The sequence below is a fragment of the Dioscorea cayenensis genome, chromosome 5 (assembly GCF_009730915.1).
Source record: "Dioscorea cayenensis subsp. rotundata cultivar TDr96_F1 chromosome 5, TDr96_F1_v2_PseudoChromosome.rev07_lg8_w22 25.fasta, whole genome shotgun sequence".
In the NCBI taxonomy this organism is placed as follows: Eukaryota; Viridiplantae; Streptophyta; class Magnoliopsida; order Dioscoreales; family Dioscoreaceae; genus Dioscorea; species Dioscorea cayenensis.
Genome location: NC_052475.1, coordinates 26,933,319 through 26,956,415, shown reverse-complemented (window position 1 = coordinate 26,956,415; position 23,097 = coordinate 26,933,319). Strand labels below are relative to the sequence as shown.

The 23,097-nt window shown below is 35.2% G+C and overlaps 6 protein-coding genes across 8 annotated transcripts; 1 reads left to right on the top strand and 5 right to left on the bottom strand.

The window, feature by feature from the left end:
• Positions 1–45: 45 nt before the first annotated feature.
• LOC120262314 (PHD finger-like domain-containing protein 5A) lies at positions 46–1,726 on the bottom strand. Its single transcript, XM_039270403.1, has 2 exons — positions 1,640–1,726; positions 46–636 (listed from the first exon to the last, which is right to left on the bottom strand). The coding sequence occupies exon 2, from the start codon at positions 605–607 to the stop codon at positions 275–277; it is 333 nt and encodes a 110-aa protein (XP_039126337.1). The 5' UTR covers positions 608–636; positions 1,640–1,726; the 3' UTR covers positions 46–274.
• Positions 1,727–3,700: 1,974 nt separating this feature from the next.
• LOC120260588 (PHD finger-like domain-containing protein 5A) lies at positions 3,701–5,919 on the bottom strand. The gene is made up of 2 exons (XM_039268099.1): positions 5,808–5,919; positions 3,701–4,226 (listed from the first exon to the last, which is right to left on the bottom strand). Exon 2 carries the CDS (start codon positions 4,194–4,196, stop codon positions 3,864–3,866), a length of 333 nt encoding a protein of 110 aa, XP_039124033.1. The 5' UTR covers positions 4,197–4,226; positions 5,808–5,919; the 3' UTR covers positions 3,701–3,863.
• Positions 5,920–6,958: 1,039 nt separating this feature from the next.
• On the top strand, positions 6,959–10,876 carry LOC120260012 (nuclear transport factor 2A-like). The gene is made up of 2 exons (XM_039267459.1): positions 6,959–7,342; positions 10,534–10,876. Exons 1-2 carry the CDS (start codon positions 7,046–7,048, stop codon positions 10,615–10,617), a joined length of 381 nt encoding a protein of 126 aa, XP_039123393.1. The 5' UTR covers positions 6,959–7,045; the 3' UTR covers positions 10,618–10,876.
• On the bottom strand, positions 10,771–12,782 carry LOC120260010 (non-specific phospholipase C6). Its single transcript, XM_039267456.1, is given in 4 exon segments — positions 10,771–11,227; positions 11,229–11,245; positions 11,328–11,504; positions 11,593–12,782. Coding segments are annotated over 4 exon segments (1,536 nt in total). The 5' UTR covers positions 12,695–12,782; the 3' UTR covers positions 10,771–10,987.
• On the bottom strand, positions 12,617–13,846 carry LOC120260011. The gene is made up of 4 exons (XM_039267457.1): positions 13,742–13,846; positions 13,493–13,667; positions 13,036–13,417; positions 12,617–12,743 (listed from the first exon to the last, which is right to left on the bottom strand). Exons 2-4 carry the CDS (start codon positions 13,664–13,666, stop codon positions 12,733–12,735), a joined length of 567 nt encoding a protein of 188 aa, XP_039123391.1. The 5' UTR covers position 13,667; positions 13,742–13,846; the 3' UTR covers positions 12,617–12,732.
• Positions 13,847–14,276: 430 nt separating this feature from the next.
• On the bottom strand, positions 14,277–21,444 carry LOC120260949 (calmodulin-binding transcription activator 4-like). 3 transcript variants are annotated; one of them, XM_039268546.1, is made up of 13 exons: positions 21,187–21,444; positions 20,047–20,172; positions 19,828–19,943; positions 18,432–18,523; positions 18,194–18,239; positions 17,806–17,995; positions 17,409–17,620; positions 16,964–17,090; positions 16,608–16,885; positions 15,778–16,421; positions 15,010–15,610; positions 14,643–14,939; positions 14,277–14,570 (listed from the first exon to the last, which is right to left on the bottom strand). In XM_039268546.1, exons 1-13 carry the CDS (start codon positions 21,194–21,196, stop codon positions 14,526–14,528), a joined length of 2,784 nt encoding a protein of 927 aa, XP_039124480.1. In that variant the 5' UTR covers positions 21,197–21,444; the 3' UTR covers positions 14,277–14,525. The 3 variants fall into 3 exon arrangements, with proteins under 3 accessions (XP_039124480.1, XP_039124479.1, XP_039124481.1); XM_039268545.1 differs by having other exon boundaries at positions 16,608–17,090; XM_039268547.1 differs by lacking the exons at positions 19,828–19,943; positions 20,047–20,172; positions 21,187–21,444 and adding an exon at positions 19,648–19,800 and having other exon boundaries at positions 16,608–17,090.
• Positions 21,445–23,097: the final 1,653 nt, after the last annotated feature.

Here is a 23,097-nt window from a genome sequence, read left to right as displayed (position 1 = left end):
AAGACAGTGTATAATAACAATAGGTTAACCTTGACAGAACCACCATTAATCAGTAACTTCAAGCAATTATCTTATAAAACTTAAGTTTTGATGTCTGCGTACATTACTGCAGGCCAAGAGCACAGCTTTAACTGAAAACTTTTGATCATAGAGCAACATTAATTCAGTTCTCACAACAAGAAGAAAAATACTAGGAATGCAGTAAAAACTTAAAAGTTCATACATCCGGAATATGACCATCGAGCATCAACAAATTTCATATTCAATTCCAGTGTCATCGTTTCTTGAAACCGTATTTTTTTCGCTCATAGAAGAGGTCAGTCTTGGCACTGCCCAGGTTGACAATCTTGGGGCATCCATCGCGGTCTTTCTCCATTTGTGTGCATTCCTTACAGTAATAAGCATCCGATATTCCAACACCACCACAGATGACACACCTGCCCTGGAATGAACCATAGTTGCATTCATCACATACTCGTACCAGCGTACATGGGCGAACATACGAGTCACAGATGACGCACTTGCCATCGTCTTTCTCGCAGAGCCGTCCGATGGCAATTCCTGGTTGCTTCCTGCACATGATCAGGTCAGGATGATGCTTGGCCATGACCCTTTGCTAACTGATTTCCAAAGTACCTGCATAGCCTAAAATATCAGTATACAAAGAACATTGTTTTGCAGGCAAAGATGATGAAATAATATCAACATATATACATAACAAAACATTCAGTGTCCGTATATATTAGGCATGTGCCACTCAATATACCATAAATATTAAATATGCAATACTTCTTAACTGAATATTCTATCTTTCTAACAAACAACATATTCATACCAAATAGAAAAATTAGAAGCAAATCCATTCCTGGCTTAAATGAACAATAATGAAAACAAGATTAAAGTATATAATCATCATCATAGCGCTTAATTCTCAGTTAATGAAAAAGATTTGTTTACTTAGAATTCACAGGAATAGGCAAACATGTAAGATGAAAGAACTTCAACATATGCATAACATGACATTTGATTTTGGCTATATTTGGAATTCATGATTAAATCTATAATAAACAAGAATTACTTCAAATTCTCATTTCCGAGTAACTGAATATTGTAACTTTCTAACGGATAACACATTCAGACTAAAGTGAACAATTACAAATTACAAGGTTAATTGAACTCTAGGCAAAGTATGAACCATGAATACAAAGATTTCAGTGCTAATAATAGACTGAAATACTAAAATGACCATTGTTCCAGTTCTAACACTTGGATTATAACTTTCTAGATCTAGAGAAACTACAAACCCTAAACACCATAATCACATGGGGAAAAAAAGACAAGGTGAATGAAGAACAAGATCCAATTGGATTCAATACATCATTTGATATCATCCAGAAGCCTCATTGGAAGGAAAAGTTGAATTTTTTGGACGATTAACAACATAATAAAGAACAAATAAAATCTTCTGAAGTTTTGCATTGAATCTAAACCAAAAATTGAACCAAAATACGTAAAAAAAAACACCCAAATCCATAGGGATGCACAGGGATTGAGCGAAAACGACCTAATTTCATATAACAAACATCTTTTAGGGTTTAAAAACAGACGAAATCAGTAAGAAAAAGGTTTTAGGGCTCACCGGATAAACGGGATGCTTCGACGAGAGGGATTAAGGGCAGACTCGTGTGGCTGCTCCGTTGAAATTGACTGTGAATTTTGCAAAATAACCCCTATAAAATCCTCAATTGAAAATCATTTCTTTTTATAACCCTTAAAAATGTATAATTTCATTATTCACTTATTTTATCCCTTTTTTGTATAAGGTCCACAAGATTCGATTAACATAAAATTATTTTTTAAAATAATTAAATATTCCCAGTCCAATGTGACAATCATACATCTTAACTTGAATATTATATATATAACAAAGAACAATCATGTTACCTCCACTACCAATGGTATCAACTATTTTGTGTGTATATATGTATACATGAGTCTTTTCCAAGTATGTTTTTTTTGGGGTCAAATCCAAGTATTTTTTTCCAAAAAACCACTTTTCATAGATCATCCCATTTTAACAATATAAGGGGTTCTCTCTTAATTACCAAAATATTTCCTACTTAAACAAAAAGTTGTGTATTTTGAATTCCTTAAAAACCACTTACCTTACATGATGACTACCAATCATATTCACTTTAAGAAAAATTATTTAAAATTTGCATTTCTTTGTACGTTATTTATATTAATTTTTATAAACAATATCATATTTTTTTTATTTGTAAATAGAACAAGTCAAAAGAAGAGTGTAGAGTTAATATCTCATTACTATATAAAATTTAAACTCTTACTATTTTTTTAATTTAAAGTTAGTGTCGCTAATTATTCAGTCCGAATGACTAGATGACTTTGACTATAACGCGTTAAAATTGAAAAAAATACAAAATTAATACCTAAATCCAAAATTTTGAATTATATCTAATAATGTGTTTATTTCGTTCCTATAAATCATAATAGTCTTTAAAACAACATCATTTATTTAAGTTTTCATGACAAAACCCATATAGCCTGAGTTATGAAAAAACATGCCATGATGCATGAAAGGATAATGCATCTATCTACATAATGCATCTATCTCCCCATGATCTAATTTTTTTTTTCCTCTCAACGTTCGAGTATATCATCTATATTTATAAATTGGTCATGATAATCCAAATAAATAATATCATAATATTATTATATCTTAATGTTTATTCTGTTTCCAAACCAACCAATTGATTATATTTACATAGTTAAAAAAACAGTGGGCGATTATCAAAACACTTAAAATATATTTGGATCCATACCTCATACAACTCTGAAAGGCACTCGGAGGCAATCCAATTAAACTCAAGTTTCACTCTTAATCACATTAAAACTAATAATGATATAAATAATTTCATTTGATACAACATATACATGCATGCAAAGTTGCAAACACGCCTTCAATCTATTCAAGGAAAACTATAGACCATGACTTACACCATCAAACCGGACCCCGCTTTTCCGGCCACCGCCGACCAGATCTCCTACGCCATCACCATGGAAACCTCACGGAACTTCCACGTCACCATCACCTCCAGCACCACCGGAGTCCAGCAATGGCTTGAACTAGCCATGCAGTACCAGGCCACCACCGTCGGTATCCACTTCAAGCTCCGCCGGAGTATTTATAGATTCTTGAAAAGATTCCTCCCCAGTAGATTCCAGACGGACTTGGCTATCCTCCTGGTTGCCTTGGGTGATCAAGTCCTCCTTCTCCAGCTCCTCCCGGACGAGGCATTGCCGGAGATTCTCGTTGAGAAGATCCTCGGCGACGATCATCTTAAGTTTGTAGGGATGGATATAGTGAGTACAAGAGACAGGTTGAGGAGGAGAGGGCTGACAAAAAAGGCCATGGAGTATGTGACCGACGTGAAGGATCCCGCGGCGGAGCATGTCGGCGGAGAGGAGCTCTTCCTTGTACAGCAGGTGTTATCCTTGCTGCCGCTTCTTCTCAGTCTGTCTGCAGCCAACCGCATTGGTTTTGAAGAGTAATGTTTGGAGTTTGTTTTAGTTTATGATTGTGTGATCACTTTTACCACTTTTATAACCCACATTGATGTATGGATTATCCTGTTTTCTTTTGCATCAGCGCATTTAGTAGTAATGTACACATGCAGGATGAAGAATCATATTAGTGTTAGAGATGAAAATAAAACAAGTCCATAGAAGTATACATGATCAGCTCCACATATGATAGTGAATGCCAAACAAGTTTAAGTTCAAACAAGCACCCAGAATATGATGATGATTAGGATCAGCTAACAAACAATGAGATTTAGGTGTCATCTTTTCTTGAAACCATATTTTTTGCGCTCGTAGAAGAGATCAGTCTTGGCGCTCCCAAGGTTGACGATCTTCGGGCATCCATCCCGATCTTTCTCCTGCTGTGTGCACTCCTTGCAGTAATAGGCATCAGATATGCCAACACCCCCACAGATGACACACCTACCTTGGAATGAACCATAGTTGCACTCATCACATACACGGACAAGTGTACATGGGCGCACATAGGAATCACAGATAACACACTTGCCATCACACTTCTCACACAGCCGACCGATAGCAATTCCTGGCTGTTTCCGGCACATGATCAGATCAGGATGATGCTTGGCCATGCTACCTTGATAGTTGATTTATCAAAGAACCTGTGCAGCATATAGTTTCAGGATATGGGAAAAGAAAATTTTACAATGAACATTGTATAAAACATCTACAACAAGCATCCTCAAATGTGTTTGTCAACATTAATTTGTAAATATTTGTTGATGGTGTGGTTATTGATGAGTGCTCTGTGATAGAGTTCATCTTAGGAATAAAAGGTATTCTCATTGCATGATTGATAAGCGATTGAGACTTAAATACATACGCAGAACAATACCCACGTAAAATACACAAATATGCATCACCATGCAAGTATGCAAATATGCATCCAGAAGGCATATCACCTTACTGCTTAAAATTCAAACACTAATCTGCATACCGACACTTGACACCAGCAACAAGTAGCAACACAGAAATTATAAAAAAGAAGCATAGAGGATATGAAATAGGTAAGGTTTCATTAATTTCACTCCTGGTGAACAGAACATGCTATCCCACATAATCAAACAAACATGTGAATCTAGAAAATACCATCACTGAAGGGAAAAATAAAGGATCATCAAAGAAAAATGATTGCCACCTTACAAGAATTGAGAGATACTATGCTGAGTAATTTCCTACTAAATTAGGCAAAGATCAATGAACAACACACAGATCAATGAAAAACAGAGCAAGTGACCAGCCAGCTTCCTCCCTGGGATGGCATGAATCTCAAATGCATGACATTTTTCTAAATTAACATAAGTGTGTTATTGAAGAGGGGCAAAATAAACATTTGATTGTTTCTCTTAAAGAGAGGCACACAAAGTTGTACTCAAACCTACCGGTTTCTAACACCATAGCCGTGTCGTTCAACATAAACTCCAAAAGTTGACACAAACATGATATCTTTCTAGATTAACATAAGCATGTGTACTGCAAGAGAGGCAAAGGAAATGTTTGATTGTTTTCTCTTAAAAGGAGGCTTTTTGGTAACTCCGAAGTTAACCTCAGAAAACAGTCATTAAACAGCAAGGGTTTAAGTTAAAGCAAGCATTTTCCACAAGAATTTCAGACATTAACCAGAAAATTCTAATTTACTATGTCTACCAATTATGTATCATAAGCAACGTTTAAAGAGCAAGATCCAACTGGTAACTTAATTTCCGTGAAGTCCATCCTTAATGTTAATGTAGTGCTTGATTTGGTGAAAACAAAGGAGAAGGATCAAAATTTAGTAAATACTTTTCCTCTATTTGCTTATCCACTAGAAAAACAATTTACATTTGAGTTTTCCTCTAAATGAATTTAAAAAAAAAAAAATCAAGTAACTGCGCATTCAATAACCTCAAAAGCAAAATTTTCACATTAAATTTCATAGGTAATCAAACAGAATAGTTTAAAAATCCAGAATCAAAACCTACTAAGAAGATAAACAACAATCCAATCACCGAGTTAGGCAACATTAACACGAAAAATCAAAAACCAAACAAGCTCATGCGGTTAAATCATCATCCCAAAAACCCTAAAAGCTAAAGATTTGCGCGGATGGAATCGGAGAAGACCGAGAAAAATGCCAAGCCGAGTCCATCCATTATGGTTTCAAAAACAGTACAAAGTAGAAGAAGGACCAATCGAGGGCTCACCAGAATCCGGCGACACTGCCCGGCGGCGAGGATCACGGCGTTCCAGGAAGCGTCCTCGCGAACACTAGAAGGGGCTGCGCTATAGGAAAGAGGGGGGTGGGATAAGGTTTTTATAGCAAACCTTATTTTATGAAAAACACCCTCTGTAGAAAAACCAAGAATTTTCTAGTAAATTGAATTTCTATTATTGCAACTAATATTAATTGTATTTTTGTTAAATGATTAATTTTGAATTTCGTATGTGAATAAAAGTCTTTATTTTTAATTCATGGGCCAAAATAACAAAATAGCAAATTAGTAGTGCAATTTATTCATATACATATATTTTTATAAAATTAGAAATTCTTTTTATAAAAAAATACTTATTTGTTTTTATGGAACTTTGAAACTAATAAATAAAATCAACATAAATTATGATTATTGAAAGCAAAATTACAAATTAAAAGAGTTAATGAAAAAAATTACTGGGAAAATATTACTAAATTAGCTTGTCATTTCTCTTTATCAGTTCAAAGATTTATGATTTGAGTTGTAACATTTTAGTACCTTATAATGTAAATTGTTTAAAAAAATATTAAAACACTTAACTCTGATTAATTTTATTGACGTCATATAAAAATATACCTGAATTTATTTATTTATTTATATTACTAAAATATGTATATATAAATACCATTCAGATTTATTTGTGTACTATTTAAAAATTATTTAAGTTATGATTTTAAATCAACTTGAATGATTTGTAATTAGTGCTTATATGTTTTAGTAAGGTAAGTAAAGATAAAAAATAAATAAATTTAAATTTAAATTAAAAAAAAATAAGCATTTTAATACTTTTGTATAAATAATTTAAATTACAAACACAAATCCTGAATGTATTAAAAACCAAACCACAAATTAAATTTAGCAAAATATTCCACGGAGACAAATAAAACTTTCAAGAATAAATTGAGGGACCCATCCAACATCACAACCAACCCCGCATCGGATAAAAACGCTGTACCGTGTTTGAGATCAACACGCCATCAGCCGGACATCGCGCGGAACAATTACGCGATCCCGCCCTCCATCCATCCCTACATCAGGTTAACAACCAGATCCCAAGGCAAGATCAAACCCTTTTCTTCTCTCACTATATAATAGAGCTCATCTCTCTCTCGCTCTCTCTTCCTCTCCGGCGATCGATCAGAGAGAAGAAAGAGAGAGAAGCCGAGGAGACGGGGGAGAGATCATCGGAGATGGATACCGATGTGGTAGCAAAGCAGTTCGTGGAGTACTACTACACCACCTTCGACAACAACCGCCCCGGCCTCGCCAGCCTCTACCAGGACACCTCCATGCTCACCTTCGAGGGCGCCAAGACCCAGGGTGTCGCCGCCATCGTCAACAAGCTCACTGGACTCCCTTTCCAGCAGTGCCACCATGCTGTCTCCACCATCGATTGCCAGCCCTCCGGCCCTGCCGGTGGTATCCTTGTTTTCGTCTCCGGTAATCTCCAGCTTGCTGGGGAACAGCACGCTCTCAAGTTCTCTCAGGTATCTCTGCTTCTTCCTTATCTTTTTTCTCTTTTTAGGTTTTTTTAAAAAAAAAATTGGTCTTTTGTTGTTTGTTTGAGTTCTTGATGTTTGGGTTATTCTAGGGTTTTGTTGATATTCTGGTTCTTTGATAGTTTTTTTTCGGGTGTGTCTGCATGTTGTAGGGTTTATGTATGGATTTCCATTGCTCTCTTCCAACTTTTCATCTTTTCTTTGTCTATTGGTTTCTCTTGGTGATTTGGCGAATGGGTTTGGTGATCAAATTCTGAATTGTTTTGATTGGATCGATATGTTTCCAAGTTTTTGCTTTTATTTAAAGTTATTTCTTTGTTCTGAATGTTTTGATAAACTCTAGGTTTTCGGTATCTGATTGGTAGATTGTTTGACTTATATTTTGTGGGCCTTCGTGATTTCATCAGTTTATTGATGGATCAGAAATTGGCACTGTTTCTTTGCTACTGGGTCAGTTGTGATTCGGTGAATGGATGCGGAGCGAACGGTTTTGACTGGCTAGATATGTTTGCTGATCTTTGTTTTTTATTTAGTTATTGCTAATTGATTGATTGGTTTACGTTTTTCAGTTCTGTTTGTCATTTTTATAGTAATATAGATAGAAATGATTAATTACCCACACCACTCAGTCTCTTGGAGCTCATATTCTTTATGATAAATGATTCAATTGTCCTAAAATGATAGGGATGCCAGATTTCTCATTCCATTTTGGCCATGTTCTAGTAGGGAATGATTGAATAAACTGTTCGGTGTAGAAAAAATAGAGGGCTCCAATTTTTTTTTTCCCTAATTAAACTCTGATTTGTATGCCTCCAATTCTATCTCTAGCATGGGTCAGCAGTACTCAGTTGTGTTTTGCATAGATAAATATCTAGTTGCATCATCATACCGGAACACCTGGTCCTGAGAATAGAGCTATCATGAACAGTATTGCTTTCAGTTGGTGAAAAGGATCATTAAAAGGGGAGGGTTTCTTCAAATGACCATAAGAAGTTAATGGAGCATGACATTTCTACTTATAGTTGTCTATTGTATAACTGTAATTGAACTGCATTAGGATGATTTAGCACGCCTGGAAATTGATTTTCAAGAATAAACAATGTAGATTTCGTAGAAGGCATCAGCAATCCTTACTATAATTTCTTTCAAAGATCTTCTTTCACACATTGTAGAATTTTCTTGAATTGAGCCTCAATATGTGAAACATGAAAAACTTGCAAAATTAGATTATCGAAATCCATTTGTGGTCATTGGTAACTTATTAACACATTAATCTATTAACCTGAGATTAATTAGATCACCTAAGTGTTCTGAATGTACTTGTATCCTTGAAGACCATTATTGTTATAGTTCTTTTTTTTTTTTTTTGTATATGATTGTTGAATTGTGCCAGCTTTACCTGCAACTCTGATGTTTGCCATTAAATTAAAACCTAAAAATAATGTTTAATTTAATAGTTTATGACTAGATTGTACCATTTGAAGCCTTCTTGATGGATCTTTTGTCCTTATAGATTCTGTCTCCTTTGTTGGTAGAGAGGTTCACATTGCTTTGCAAGTATCGGAAGATGAGGGAGAACTTCAATCTGGGGGATTATGATCCAAATATTGTTGATGAATTGGATTAAGATAAGGCAAGGGAGAGTGAGGGAAGGGGATATATGGGGTTTAGATTAGAAAGCTTCCTTGCCAAAGATATTAATTTATCAAAGATGTTTGGGAGAGATAAAGATTGCTTTAAAACAATAGAATGAATGGAAAATTTCCATGGATATTGATATGGCCCCCTGTTTATATGAAGTGTCTTTCAAGCTGAAGGATGTTAAAATTCGTGAATGGGATGGTATATTTGGATGCTATATATATGTGTCTTGATTAAGCCTCCCCTTTGACTGAAATTAAGATTCTTGGTGATCTCAATGTTTTTTTCTATTATAAAAGTGCTGACTTAATAGAGAATATGATGACAACTTCACTATTCAGAATATATTTTAGTAATAAAATGTCGTGGACCATTGTTTTTTAAGTGAGTAGCCTTTTTACTCTGTATTAGGATGTGATATGTTGTTATAATTTGCATTCGATTTGCATTATATTATAATTTCAGGTGATAAGCTGTTTTCATCCGGAATATCATGAGGGCCTTTGATGTCCAATACTTGCAAAATTTTTAGTGAGCTAGTGATGTGCCTAGACTATTACTGGATGAAGAGGTTTTTTAAGGCTCTGATACAATGATAATCTAAATGTTTTACTTGAGTTCTTATTGAGCATATGTGTGTGCTCACACAAAACTAGAATCAGATTGAGCTGTTTCTTTCACATTTGGTGAATTTATGCTGTGTACTACTGTACTGCTTTTTGAGGATATTTTTCTCGTCTAATTTTGTGTTGATGTAGATAGTATGATTAGCAAGATCCTTTGTTTATGAAACTTTTATGTAAAGTGTAATAACAAAGTTTGCAGTTGTGGATCAAACCCAAAATGGATTAAGAAAAAATTTGTGTGAATTTTCAGATATCAAATATGTATGTTTATGTTATTTTCTAGTGCTTTCTTGAGCTAGTGTTATTTTGTTGTCCATGTTTTTGCATGTAATGCTCAGTGATAATAGGATTGCCTTTCTGATATTGGTGACTATTGATTCATCTTCAATTTATTAGAAATGATTTTAACGTCTATAGCATATGCCAAAGAGACAAAATGAACTGATTCCTTCACCCTAAATTTTAAAACTTTGTCTTATTTTTCTGAGAAACCTAGCGTAATACTGTAAATGAATTCTAAATATGCTATGGAATGAAATGCACTTTTCAAGAAGTAAGAGGTGTCTTGACATGGAAGACCTTATCTGCTGCAATCTGGATTATGTTTTTCATGGTTCTTTATGTTATAAAATTGTTTCTGGGATTGTTTTTTGATACCTTCACAAGTATCAAAATCTTTTGTTCCCCAAAAAGTGCAAGCTGGCTTACCGCCAGAATCACTTGTTTTGTTTTTACATAGTTATTTCAGGCATATAGGAAGTGTGGGCAGATCACTTTGAGAATGGTCTTGAAAGTTTTCAATGGTTTGAATAAATATCTCAGGGGTCTCTTCAGATTTATTCTTAATCGGTCTCAAGTAAATACTATTGTCTTGCTTTCATGCGATTGATAATCATTGGTTCGTTGGTGCAGATGTTTCATTTGATGCCACAACATCCAGGACATCCAGGAAGCTTCTTTGTGTTGAATGACATTTTCCGGCTTAATTATGCATGAGGGCTTTTCAAATCTCAGTTTGTCAGAGCGTTGGGATGCCAAGATATCAATCCTCGCTTTTCTTATTTGTGATCCTAGCAGCCGAAACATCATGTTGCTTGGTGGTTTCCCATGTTTGGTCTCCCATCTAAATTTGTTTGTGGAAAAAGAAAATGAAAAACATGTTGAACTTAATTCAAGAATTTACTAGGGATGAACCTGTGATAAACATCAGTACAGTTTACTTGCACCTGTTTGAAAATCTGAAATTTGTTACATACATCAGCAGATGTTGGAATTTTTCAGCCATAACCTTATACATACATTTGATCGTTAATTTGGTCATTTTTTGTTTGATGAAGTCTGAAGACAGAGACATGCATGATTTTTCTCAGACAATGCTGGATTCATCAGCACCCAATGTGGCAGCGCGTCTACTTTTCCTCAAGAACTTTGCAAAAGCACTCCTGACATACTGGTCAGCTTCCTTCACAGCCATCTTTTTACTGTATTCAAGGTTCGAATTACTCCAGAAGTATTCGCCATTTACGGCAGCCGCCAAGGAAACTAGTTCGCTCTGGAACTCCGACATTTGTCTGTTTCCATCCGGCCCTGCTCTTCTCAGTGGGCCGAACCTCAGGTAACACCTCTGCAGAGCACAAAGAAATCATTGAATCAAGAAGACCCTTTGGATGCAGCAAATGTTGATCAGTTTGTTATGATAATAATACCCGGGCAATCAGTTCTGGGTGAGCTCAATCCTTGAACTACTCTTTCGAAAGTCCCAGCCCATGCATCTCTGTGTGACAGGAAATCAGATGTGAGGTTGAACATCTTCTTTATGGTTGCAGGTATTGATGAATGCTCAAACTCTGAGCTCTCATATGGCCCTGTTGGTCTTGTCATCACTGCAAAGTGCATAAGCATCAAAGGTATGTAAAATTCATCAAAGGATGGATCAAAACATGAACATCATTTGCTTGCTGTATCACTTGCCTGTGCCTCTCTTGATCCAAGGGGACACCATGATTGTCGGAACCCGAACTCCTAACCGATCAAAGTTGAAGAAGAAAGGCTCTGCTCCAATGATACCATCAGGGTTAGGCACACCAGTCATCGGTGGCGGCACATGATCATAGAACCCTCCATGCTCATCGTAAGTGATGATCAAAAGGCTCTGATTCCAGTGTGGGCTAGACCTCAATGCCTCATATACCTCCTTCACCAACCGCTGCCCTTCAGCGACATCATGCGAAGGGTGATCATCATTCGCTGGAGCTCCAAGCACATCAAAATACCTTGGCTCTATCACATTCAAATTCCGGAGCTTCCCTTTTCTAGCATGATCCTTGAAGGATTCAAACAAGTGGAACTTGCTGACAATGTACTTCAATCTCCTCAAATTCTTATACAACAGTGTGGAAGGGAAGCTCTGAAAATAGATAGCGAAGTCAAAGCCATCTTCATGGAGTGAATCAAAGATGGTCTTTTGAGGGTACCCTCTGAGAATCTTCAGAATGTCATGGTTTGTGGCACCATGAGAAGTCCCAGAGTAGACAAACAGTCTGTTGGGCTGAGTTGGTCCTGGGAGTGATGAGTGCCATTTATCAAACACAGCAAACTCTTTCACTAAAGTAGCATAGACTGGCACATTAGATGGTCTGAAACCTTTCATAACAGCTTCAGACATATCTGAGGACATGGACAAAGCTTGCTCAACAAAGCCTAGCATTGTGGGGATGGTGTCACCTCCTCCATCTCCAAACATTTGCTGCTGCACTGCTTGAAATGAATGGCCAGGGTCTGGGTCAACATACCTCGCATCATCGGAAACGAAGATGACCGGAGAGTTAGGATCCTTTGTGGACCGGGGGTTTGATTCAGCTCCGGTTAAGCCATCAATGGAAGGGTTCAAAGACTCTTTCATCCAACCAAGCATGTGATCAAAGGACCTGTTCTCTAGCACAAGGACTACAATGGTGTTGATGGGTGGATGTGGTTGTGCATGAGAACAGTGTGGGATGATGATAATGGTGAAGAAGAAGAGAAAGGTGGTGAGGTGTTGCTGTTCATGGAGTTCAGTGTTTGATCTTGTCATTGTGGTTTAAGGTTTGCAGGTTGAACACCATGAATCAATCAATCTGAAACTGAACACCATCCTTGTAATTAGGCCAAAAAACAAGAGCCACACACTGCTATGAGCTGTCTAATGAGAGAAACAGCCAAACTATCAGTGTTCTTTTGTGGAATCATTCTGTCACGCAATTGATAATAAACAGTCCTTTATTGATAAAGAAAACATCTATGTGGATGTTCACAGATAATATCTTCTTGTCTTTTAATGACCCGTGAGAACCTTATCAATCACTAGACATAAAAAGTAAAACAGTTTTTGGTCCTTTCAACTACAAAACAGGATGAACTAACACTATTACTCACTGATATCACCGTCACGGTGGCCGGCGTTGTTGTTCAAGGACAAGGCTGGAATATTGACATGAGGGAGCTGTGGAGGCATTGGAGGTGGTTCAGTGAGTAGTTTATTGTTTTGGCCTTTGAGAACACCTTTAAACAAATCACCAATGGCTTTGACTGGATTACTTAACTTCTCCTTCACTGCAAGCAATATTGAGACCTCAGATAATTGCCAGAAGGCAGTTGCTATGATCAACACTGAAAGAAGACAATGAGTGATCATGTTCTGCCTCTTCACCCCCTTAATTTCCTTCACAACCTCATCAATCCTCACATCATTCTCTACAGAATTTCTGCTAGTTTCCTCTTTGTCACCATTCTTATGATCTTTCTCTAATAATTCCACCTGATCATACATTTATAAAGTGAAGTTATAGGATTTAATTTAAATAAATAGAAAACAGAGAGCACAGATGCAAACCTGAGTTAATAATTTAGAAAGAAGTTTATCTTCATCTTCATCTTCATCTTCATCTTCAACCAGTTCCTTTTTGTTCTTCTTTCTTTCATCCAAGAGCTGTTGAATGGCAATATGAACTACCTCCAACTCTACCTTATTATTATTATTATGATTATCTACATCCTTCTTCTCCATGCTGATAAATGAGCAAATCTAATTAAGTATGTTTTAGTGAATCCATCCAGTTAAGCATAAAAAACGAATTCTCACCTGTTCTAATGGTTACACATGGCAAAGAGAGTTGCAGACTTGTGGAGCTTGTTACACGTAGATGTTTTTATTTTTCCATTTCTCTCTTAGAAAAGAAAACCCTCTTCTTTTCAATCAACCACTCAATTGTAAGAATTCTGAGATAAGGACTGCCCAATATATTATATATGTAGCATAAAAGAGTGGTAGGGGGAAGGAATATATTATATTATATTTTTGGCTGATATTTTTTTATAATAATATAATATAAGCTTTTTTGTTATTAATTATGAATTGTTGCAGTAAATTATTTAATCTATTTTTAAAAAAATTGTTTATCACCACAGTAGTATCTTTTCCAAATTTCCCGAGCTTATTCCTTAAAATATATATATATATATAAACCATACCAATCACAAGAAAAATATATCTAACAGCAAACAAAACATCAAGATACCAATGACTTTTTCATCTATAGATAACAAATCTTACTGAGAAAACACATAAGTGAATGACAGCATTAATTTTTCACTTATAATGTAGCTTGCCCACCTCATTCAAGAAAAAAATAATTTCTGTTTTAACAAGTCAAAGTTAAGTCAACTTTCGTCATAAGTAGGTGTTCACCCACACAAAACAAAGGAGCTTTAAATCAGTTATCATTAGTACTACTCACTGGCAAGAACAACAAAAACAAATGAACCTGTTAACCATTTATGTGAAACATTAACAGATATAGGAAAAGACACAGCACCGAGTCTCTTGATCACCCACTCTTATAAAAACTAATTACATGAGCTTTCATTTACATGCAAGAATCTGAAGGTGCAGTCCCCTCTGTGCGGTGTTCCTGCAATAAATCACCAAAATTTAATCAGAAATTCAGAGATTATGACTCTGTAGTAATAGCACAGGATGATACCATAGCTTGCCGATATCTTTCGAGTACTCGGCAGTACTGCTTGCGTGCCTCAGGGGATTCTACCAAGGTTAATACTCTTGCGACAGCTTGGTCAAGTGCTGGATTAATTTTTTGCTTTCGGAGTAGTCTAACTATGTCCTCATCCTCATCCTCATCATCGTCTGTGATGTGCTCAAGTTGAATTCCTCGCAAACCATCTCCTTTTCTCAGCCACCGGAGTACGGCCTTTTCTAGGACATTAACAGCCCAGAGCAACTCCTTGTACTTCTTTCGAGTTTGATAACCCCTTACATGCGCCTGCGAAGAAAAAACATCAAGGCTCATGATATCAAGAATGACAAGGATAACAGGTTTGAATTTTGAGTACCTGTATCTTCATCACATGATTACGCTTGTTAACGTAGGCTTTGCGTTCATGCCATGAGCGAAACTTCTTTTGAATAGCCAGGGCAGCAGTACCGTACTTATGATCACGAGGAACATTGAAGGACCAACGAAACTTTGATGCAGAGGAAAGTGCATTTAGTTCCTCTTGGGTCAAGCCAAAGTCATGTGGATCACAACTTTTAGAAGTTTTCAGTTGCTTTTTCCTGAAAGAATAAGCACGGAAAGCCGATTGGATTTGTGCGGCGGCTTGAGTGGCATTTCTAGCAGCAGCCAAAGAATCTTTCAGTGAAAGCTCATCTTCTGTACCACCAACATGTAACTCATTGCTTCTCTGAGATATGCTTTCCATTTTTCTTTCTGCCTCTACTTCAGCAGACCCTTTGTAAATCTCACTTTCCTCCAAGGTGAGAGATGAAAGGTGACTCGTTAAGGCAACTTCTGATAGATATCCTGCAAGACCATGGTGACCATGCGCAGAAGCAACAGAGGCCGCCGTTTTCCCCAGTGGATTATGAGATGTTGGGTCAGTCACCGCTCCAGCGGACGCACCAGCAGCAATCAGCACAGCAACCATCTTTTCCCTGCATAAAATCAAATTAGGTAGATAAGTGGTAGTTCTTACATCAAAAAACAAAGAAATCAAAGCTTGCTATTTCTTGCATAAAACAAGCTGCGGGGACTCCATAACTACACAACACTTTATGCTAATGCGGTACATGCAACAGAATAATCTTTGGATTTCAGTTACCTTCCAAAACGTGCAGCCCAATGGAGTGCAGTCCACCCCTTCGCGTCACGAAAATTTATGCCAACCCCAGCTTCAAGAATCAGGCTTAAGGCCCATTCATATCCTAAGCCAGAAATAACATGTATGATGCCTTGTTCTTGTTTTGACAGAGAACATTTTGTTCCATCCATTTGACGTCTAGATAGTAACCATTGCTGTAACTTGTCCTTCAATAATTCTTGCAAAATCCAGTCTACGGTATCTGGCAGCGTCACAGTTAACTGCTCCGACATATTATCAGTCAAACCGACTTTTCCGAAAGATTCAACATGATTTGCTGCACTGTCAGGTCTACATAATAGCATCTTTGTGAAGCTCATCAGTAGCCTGAGTTCCTCATCATTTTTCCTTGCATCTGGTTGTAATGAAGTGACGGCTGAGTTAGAGTTAGTTGGGTCTGCACAAAATTCAAATTCTCTTAGTTCACTGCATGATTCTCTATTGCTGGACGTGACACACAAAGTAACCTTCCCAGTTCCATGTTGAGGAGTGCGGCAGCGGAGTATGCCTTCCTGAACAATTTCTGCACGAACTTCAATGTCATCAAACATAACTGACCAGGAAAAGTCTAAAGCATTGCACAGAAAGGCTCCAGCAATGATAACCTGCATAATGTATATTTGAGTGTCAGGGTATAAAATTTGTGGACCAAGCATTCTGAGATGAAACACATTGAATTGTTGGAGATATATATATATAAGATCCTGTATTCCTGGTGCATATATATTTCTCTGCTATAATGAATGAAACAACAAGTTGATAAATCTATCTGGACAGACTCAGTTGAGTACCTTAGTATTTCCGGAGGTAAATGCCCATTCAGGAGAGATTTCTCGAATGCTGAATAGTTGCTTCTGTGACACTGTCACACTTGAATCCGTTGTCAGTGGAATTTCAAATTGACTTGCATCACCCCACATTCCAGAGTAATCAGAAGAATAATGGTTGTTTTCAATGCCTGATGTCACAGGCCCTAACAAGTCAGTGTCATTTCCTTCTCCAGGCACCAGCCTAGATTGCTGATCAAGATTCCAGGCTTCGGAAGTATAATTTTGAACCTTTTCAAACTCTGGAAGATGTGAAGTTGGTGATTCAATCAGACTGTCAGATTCAAACAAAAATCTTCTGGCTGCTGATAGATGTGAACCTGATTCACTATGAGAGATTTGGTGACCATTTACTCCAACATCAAGCTGATCCCAAAATTGTGTTTCTAACTGCTCATTCAGAGGTCCAAACATAGTTTCTTGTTGTGAAGGATGAAAAAATGTATCCTGCAAAAAGAGAACAAATATAAAAATATGTTTCAACCTTCAATGGAAGTTAAAAGGATGAATGCCATAAAAAATAATTGATCTTCAAAGGGGAAAACAAAACCAACATTTTCATCGCTACAAAAATGTAGTCATACTACAGTGAATGCAGAAACTCTTAGAATTTTAGCAGCAAACTTCTCTATAGAAAACCAGCTCGTTAATATTGGGCGTGGGTACATAATTTATCTTAAATATAAACCATTGCACAAAATACACACACACACACACACATATATATATATTAAAAAATCTACTAATTGATGTAATGATCCTCACTTTTTCATGTGGTAACACTGTTTCCAATGCATAAGTACTGAAGTTTAAAGCCTCTGGAACACTTTCTGGAGTCAAAATATCTGTGACATAAAGATCAGTTTGTGCTGAATCTGAACTTAGGTTCATCATATCTTTCGGAGAAGGTTCATTCTTATTGGAAACAATTGCTGAAGATGAACTACCAGACTGCATTTGATGCTTCTCCCCACCACCTAGGGAAGATGAAGAGAAAGCAAATGTATATTCAATATTTGAAAATAAACCTATACAGCAAACATTTTTCTACCATTTATAAACATAGAAGGCTAATAGGAGAGAGCTACAGGCATCACAAATATATGAAATACTCAAATGTATCGAACACCTCCCAGAAATTTCTTAATTAATTTACTATTACCTGCAAAATCAAGCATCTGAGAACCACTATAGCCAACTTGCTCTTGAACATCTCCAACCTTATTATGGTCTCTATAGGCCGGCAGAGGTTGTCCATGTGAATTCAGCAATTGAACATCTTCAACATGATTAAATGCCAATAATTCTTGATTGATGCTTGGGGTTGCAATATTTCTGGAAGCAAATATTCCCTGCAGCACTCAAAGAACCATACATTAATTTTGTTGAAATTGAGAGTGAGTTTGATCAAAATTTATAACAGCTCTATAATCAATTATTTAAACTGATAGAGGAGCTATCAGATTATTAAAAAAGAAGCTTTTAATTATTTAAGACGCAAGCAATGAAACAATGTGAGCTTTTTTACATTACAAAAAACTGTAACATACCTCAGTAACTTCTCTATAATGAACCAGAACAATGTGTTCATAGGCCCTGCAAACAGAGGATAAATGCACTTAATGAGAATTATTTAGTAATTAAAAGTAATACATATTAATTTGAATAATCACAAAAACACCTCACCCAAGTTGCAAGAAGGATATGTTAAAATAAACTCATTTCCCAAAAGAAACATGCATGAAAGTAAATTACTAAATATGAAAATACATGGAAGTGTGAACTTACGGATCAAGCATCCAATAGCTTCGCCTCTGCAAATAAAGATTCGGTGGCTCTCCATGAGCGTAATAGCAATTCAAGACATTAACATTCTCAACCTACCATGCAGTTATAAAGGAAAAACATTAATTTCAGGAAAGATAGAGAACAATAGCAACAAGATAATGTAGACAGAAAGCAACTTAGCCTGAGTTATTATTCTCGAGTGATTAGGTAGCATTTAGATAAATTAAGGAGTCCAACAACAATTTTTTTATTTATTTTTGACACAAAAATAAAATAAGTGTAAAAAATCTGTTGTGAAACCAAGCAACCATTTCCAAAGACCTTAAGTTACAATTTATCTGCAATTAGAAGAAGACTTCAATATGTGGTTCATACGGGTATATGACAAGGAAATTTGGCATGCGTCATTCTACATATAAGATCAAATCCTACATGAAAGTTGAAAAAAAAAAAATTTATTTGATCTTCTTTTCTGATGTAGATAAAAAAAAAAAGATTAAAAATCTATTATTGCAACACCTATGTGTCAGAGCTCAAATGTTTTCTAGCTGAGACCATCAACTGACATGTTTGAGCAGCAAGTTGAACTAAGACAGCAATTAGTTACTGGCACAATAGGTTATCCCCAAATGCTATTAGCACTGTGATTAAAAGAAATTTGCCCAAGAAGAGGCATGTAGCTTGTTTAGCATTTAATGATACTTGTAGAGAAAGGTATGGGATGCCAATATTGAAGCTAGAGTTTTGGATGCCAGATCATATGACACCATTGCATTGTTCAGAATCATGAAGATGGTGGGTTTTCTTATTTCATTTATTTCTCAATCATGCAGCTTTAACATGTCCCACAAAACGGGGATTTTCTAGAATAGAGTCACCGACATAGAATGTGCCATTCAGATATATAATAAAAAAAAAGGAGCACCACCCTTTTGAAGTTGAAGAATTAATTTTATTAGAATACTTTTAAACACAAAAAATAATGAGGGTAGAAGAAATATCTATACTTTGAAGGATTAATAGCAATAAGCAAACTAAAGGTTAGATATCTATGCATAACAGGAATTGTGTTAACTGCAAATAATATAGAAAACTATCAAAGACGTTTCAGCTAAATCATCATTGAGCTACTATGCATAAGCTTAGCAGGTTAATTCATTAAAGTTTGCATTGCATATGGAAGGCATAGATGTACTTGAGAAGAAATTATACATACAAGATTCTAAGGAGAGCAGAAGAAAAACCAGTTGCTACTGAAAAATTTGTTGGGCCCATCCAGTAAACGTTAGGCCAAGGTTTTATTTTGCAGTTATCTTTGTTGTGCAAACAGAACACATCTGATGAAACTGAACGAGAGAAAGTGGCCAGAAAAAGTATAAGAAATACTTGGCACAACCTTAAGCCGCTCATGAGCTTCTGAAATAGTTCTTCCATCCCTTTTTTTCCGCCACACGTAACCATCTTTGCGAAAAAATCGGAGAACCCTACGGTTGAAAAGGAACAAAGACCCACCTGTTGATGGAAAAATTCCAAATGATGTGAACAACACCAACATATTCCTGAATGAAAAAACTACATCAATCTGAATTGCTATGAAAAAACAAAATTGCCTTACTTGGTGGCCTTTTCGGAGGCTCATGTGTCAATTGAAAACTCTCATGATTCTTCAAGATAAAGAAAACTTCTGCAGGCTTCAGCCAGCGTATAAGTGCTTCTTGCCGCAACCTATTGATGTCAAAACCTGATAATAGGCATAAATGAACAGCTAAGCTTGATGGCTCCATCTACCACATCATCAACTTTAAAAGCAGCAAGAAAGTAAACGCACTCAAGCTCAAGTTAAGGATACACAAGTGTAAAACCAGGTGTATAAAGACATGAAGGCAAACTGCAAGTCATCATTTTGAAATAGAGAAACCAAGTGCTCTTATTTTTGTGAATTTATTCTCTTGATCCAGCAAGATAGTAGTTTGTTTCAGTGAGAAATATAAAATTGACCATCCCAAATATTCAAATACAGGAAACCAAGCCTTTGGCTCAAACACACAGTTTAGGCAACAAAATTAAGGAAAACATTATTCATCTCAAATCCTGCCTCACGATTAATCAGTAAAATTTGGAACATAATAGAGAAAGCAAAATATATTGAGATATCCTCGTCCATATCTCCAGCTATAAATTTCTTGATTTACTCAATGGCTAATTTAGGTGCTTGAGCATTGACTAAGTCAAAGACTGTCCAGATATGTACGAAAAATCTCAACGAAAGTTCATATCGGCTTCAACTTCAACAGCTTAATGAACTTCACTGAACCCAAAAAGTCACAACCTTTATATTCATCAAGTACTTCAAAATCACAAAAATACATGGGAGGACTGCAAAAACTTTATAGTAGTGCTTGTTTTAGCATGAAATCAAAAATTAATCATCCCAAACCACAAAAGCAAGCAACCATGTCCTTGGTTCAGACAACTATATAGGGAACAAATATTAGAGAAAGAAACCACAATTAATCTCAGATCCCGCCTCAAGATTAATCAACAAAAGTAAAAGAAAAAAAAAATACATCACGCCTTGAACTTTCATAACCTAACTAAACTTCATTGAATCCAAAAATCACAACCCCAAACTCATCAAGCACCACAAAATCACAAAGACAAATGGGACAGAACTGAAAGCCAACACACACAAACACCAATCGATTGAATTAAAACAAAAAAGCAACTTTAATCCTAAAAAAGAGATTTTGGTTACCAGACTGCATTGTCTTCACTCCAAATGATCTCTTTGGATCGCCAAAGCAGCAGCCACGGCACACTCAGAGCAAAAGCGCGGTTTGCAAGCATCAGACGCCCTCAAAATCCAAAAAAAAGAGAAGGAATCCATGCGAAGGTGCGAAGAAGACGATAAGAAAAACCTCCGAAGCCGTCGTTCATTCTCAATCCATCAGAGACCGAAAAAGGAATGGAACTATCATATCGACTGAATTATTGGCGGTCATTGGTGGGTGACATCTACAAATTTCTAAAATTATGTTAAAATTAATATATATATATATATATATATAATCTCTGCAGTTGAGCACAATAAACACTGGAGAGTACAGTAAAATTAACTATTAAGGTTTAGTTTGGTTTTATTAATAAGGTTTTATTTTTTAAAAAAGTTATCATAAATAGTATTAGAAGATTAAGATTTGTTAAAATATTATACAAAAATTGATTAGATGGTTTCAAATAAAAATATTATATAATATTATTTTTTTATACTGTGTTATTATTTATATATAGTATTATTTATAAGTAGAAACACTGCACTACGGTTGGATAGAAATCCAATGACCTGTATCACGTACATATCATAGATGGTATCAAATGAGATATATAGTAAAAAGTGAAAAATACAGTTTTGTTTCATTTCATAATTAAACACATGTTTTGGATATATTTAAGATACTATTTGGGCGGTATTTGAGATATAATTAATTTTTAACTATGGTTTATCTAAAACGAGTAAGATAGTAAAAAAATAAGACTGCCTCCCGGTTAGATTTTTTCTTTTACGTAAGAATGTGAACAATTAGAATTTTTTTTTAATTAATAGTAAAAAAATATTTATTAATGTTATTTTTAAGAAAAAAATTAATTATCAAATATATTTTTATTTATATATAATAACTATATTAATTTAGAAACTGATTCTATTTTTTTAGTTCTCATTGTGTATTTTTAGTAAATTAATTTTTTAAATGGTTAGACAAGTAAATTTAAGCAATTGCTTGCTTTGATGTTTCATTAGGTAATTAATTTTCATTTTATTATTATTATTATTGTGATGATTATTATTGTGATGTATGTATGTGTGTGTGTGTGTGGGTGTGTGTGCATGTGAAAGCAATCCTAGTAAATACGATTAACACTTAAAAATAGTAAGTAATATTCAAACTCAATCTAAAAAACACATTCAGATTTCGTTATCTCAAATATAAATTTTTGTTGGATTTTAGTAATTATATATATATATATATATATATATATATATATTAGTTTTCATTTTTTTGTAATTGAAAGATTTTTTTTTATAAACTGACGACAAACACTTTTTATAAAGTAAAAAACTATTACAGGTTGTGCCCTGATTTTTATATTAATTTTTTTTTTCTTCACATCATGAAAAAGAGAATAACTTATTGCTAATTCTATGTTTTTTCATTTGTTTTTTTTTGAGTTATGTGTTGTTTTTAGTTCATAGAGTTTTGTCTTGTGTCATCTGTTCTCTACTTCCTATGCATTTGATATAGTTGTTTGATATTATTTTTTTTTTTCTTTGTTGGTACCAATGAATTATCTACCATTAGATCTAATTAATTAATTCTGACCATTCATTCTTTGTTTGAGTGGTTATAAATATCTTTCATTTATTATAAATTATATAAAGAAGACAAAAAGGTATAAGAAGAAATAAAGTAAAATCAAAGGTGTTTGATATTTATATATATATATATATATATATATATTACCATTTATGGCACTCTTTATAGTTACAGTATATTGATTGGAATCTATATATAAATTTATATTGAGGATTAACTATTACTTGCATTTATAATAAATTTTTCATAATAAATTAATTTTTTAAATTTTAGTTAGATAATTAATGGAATGT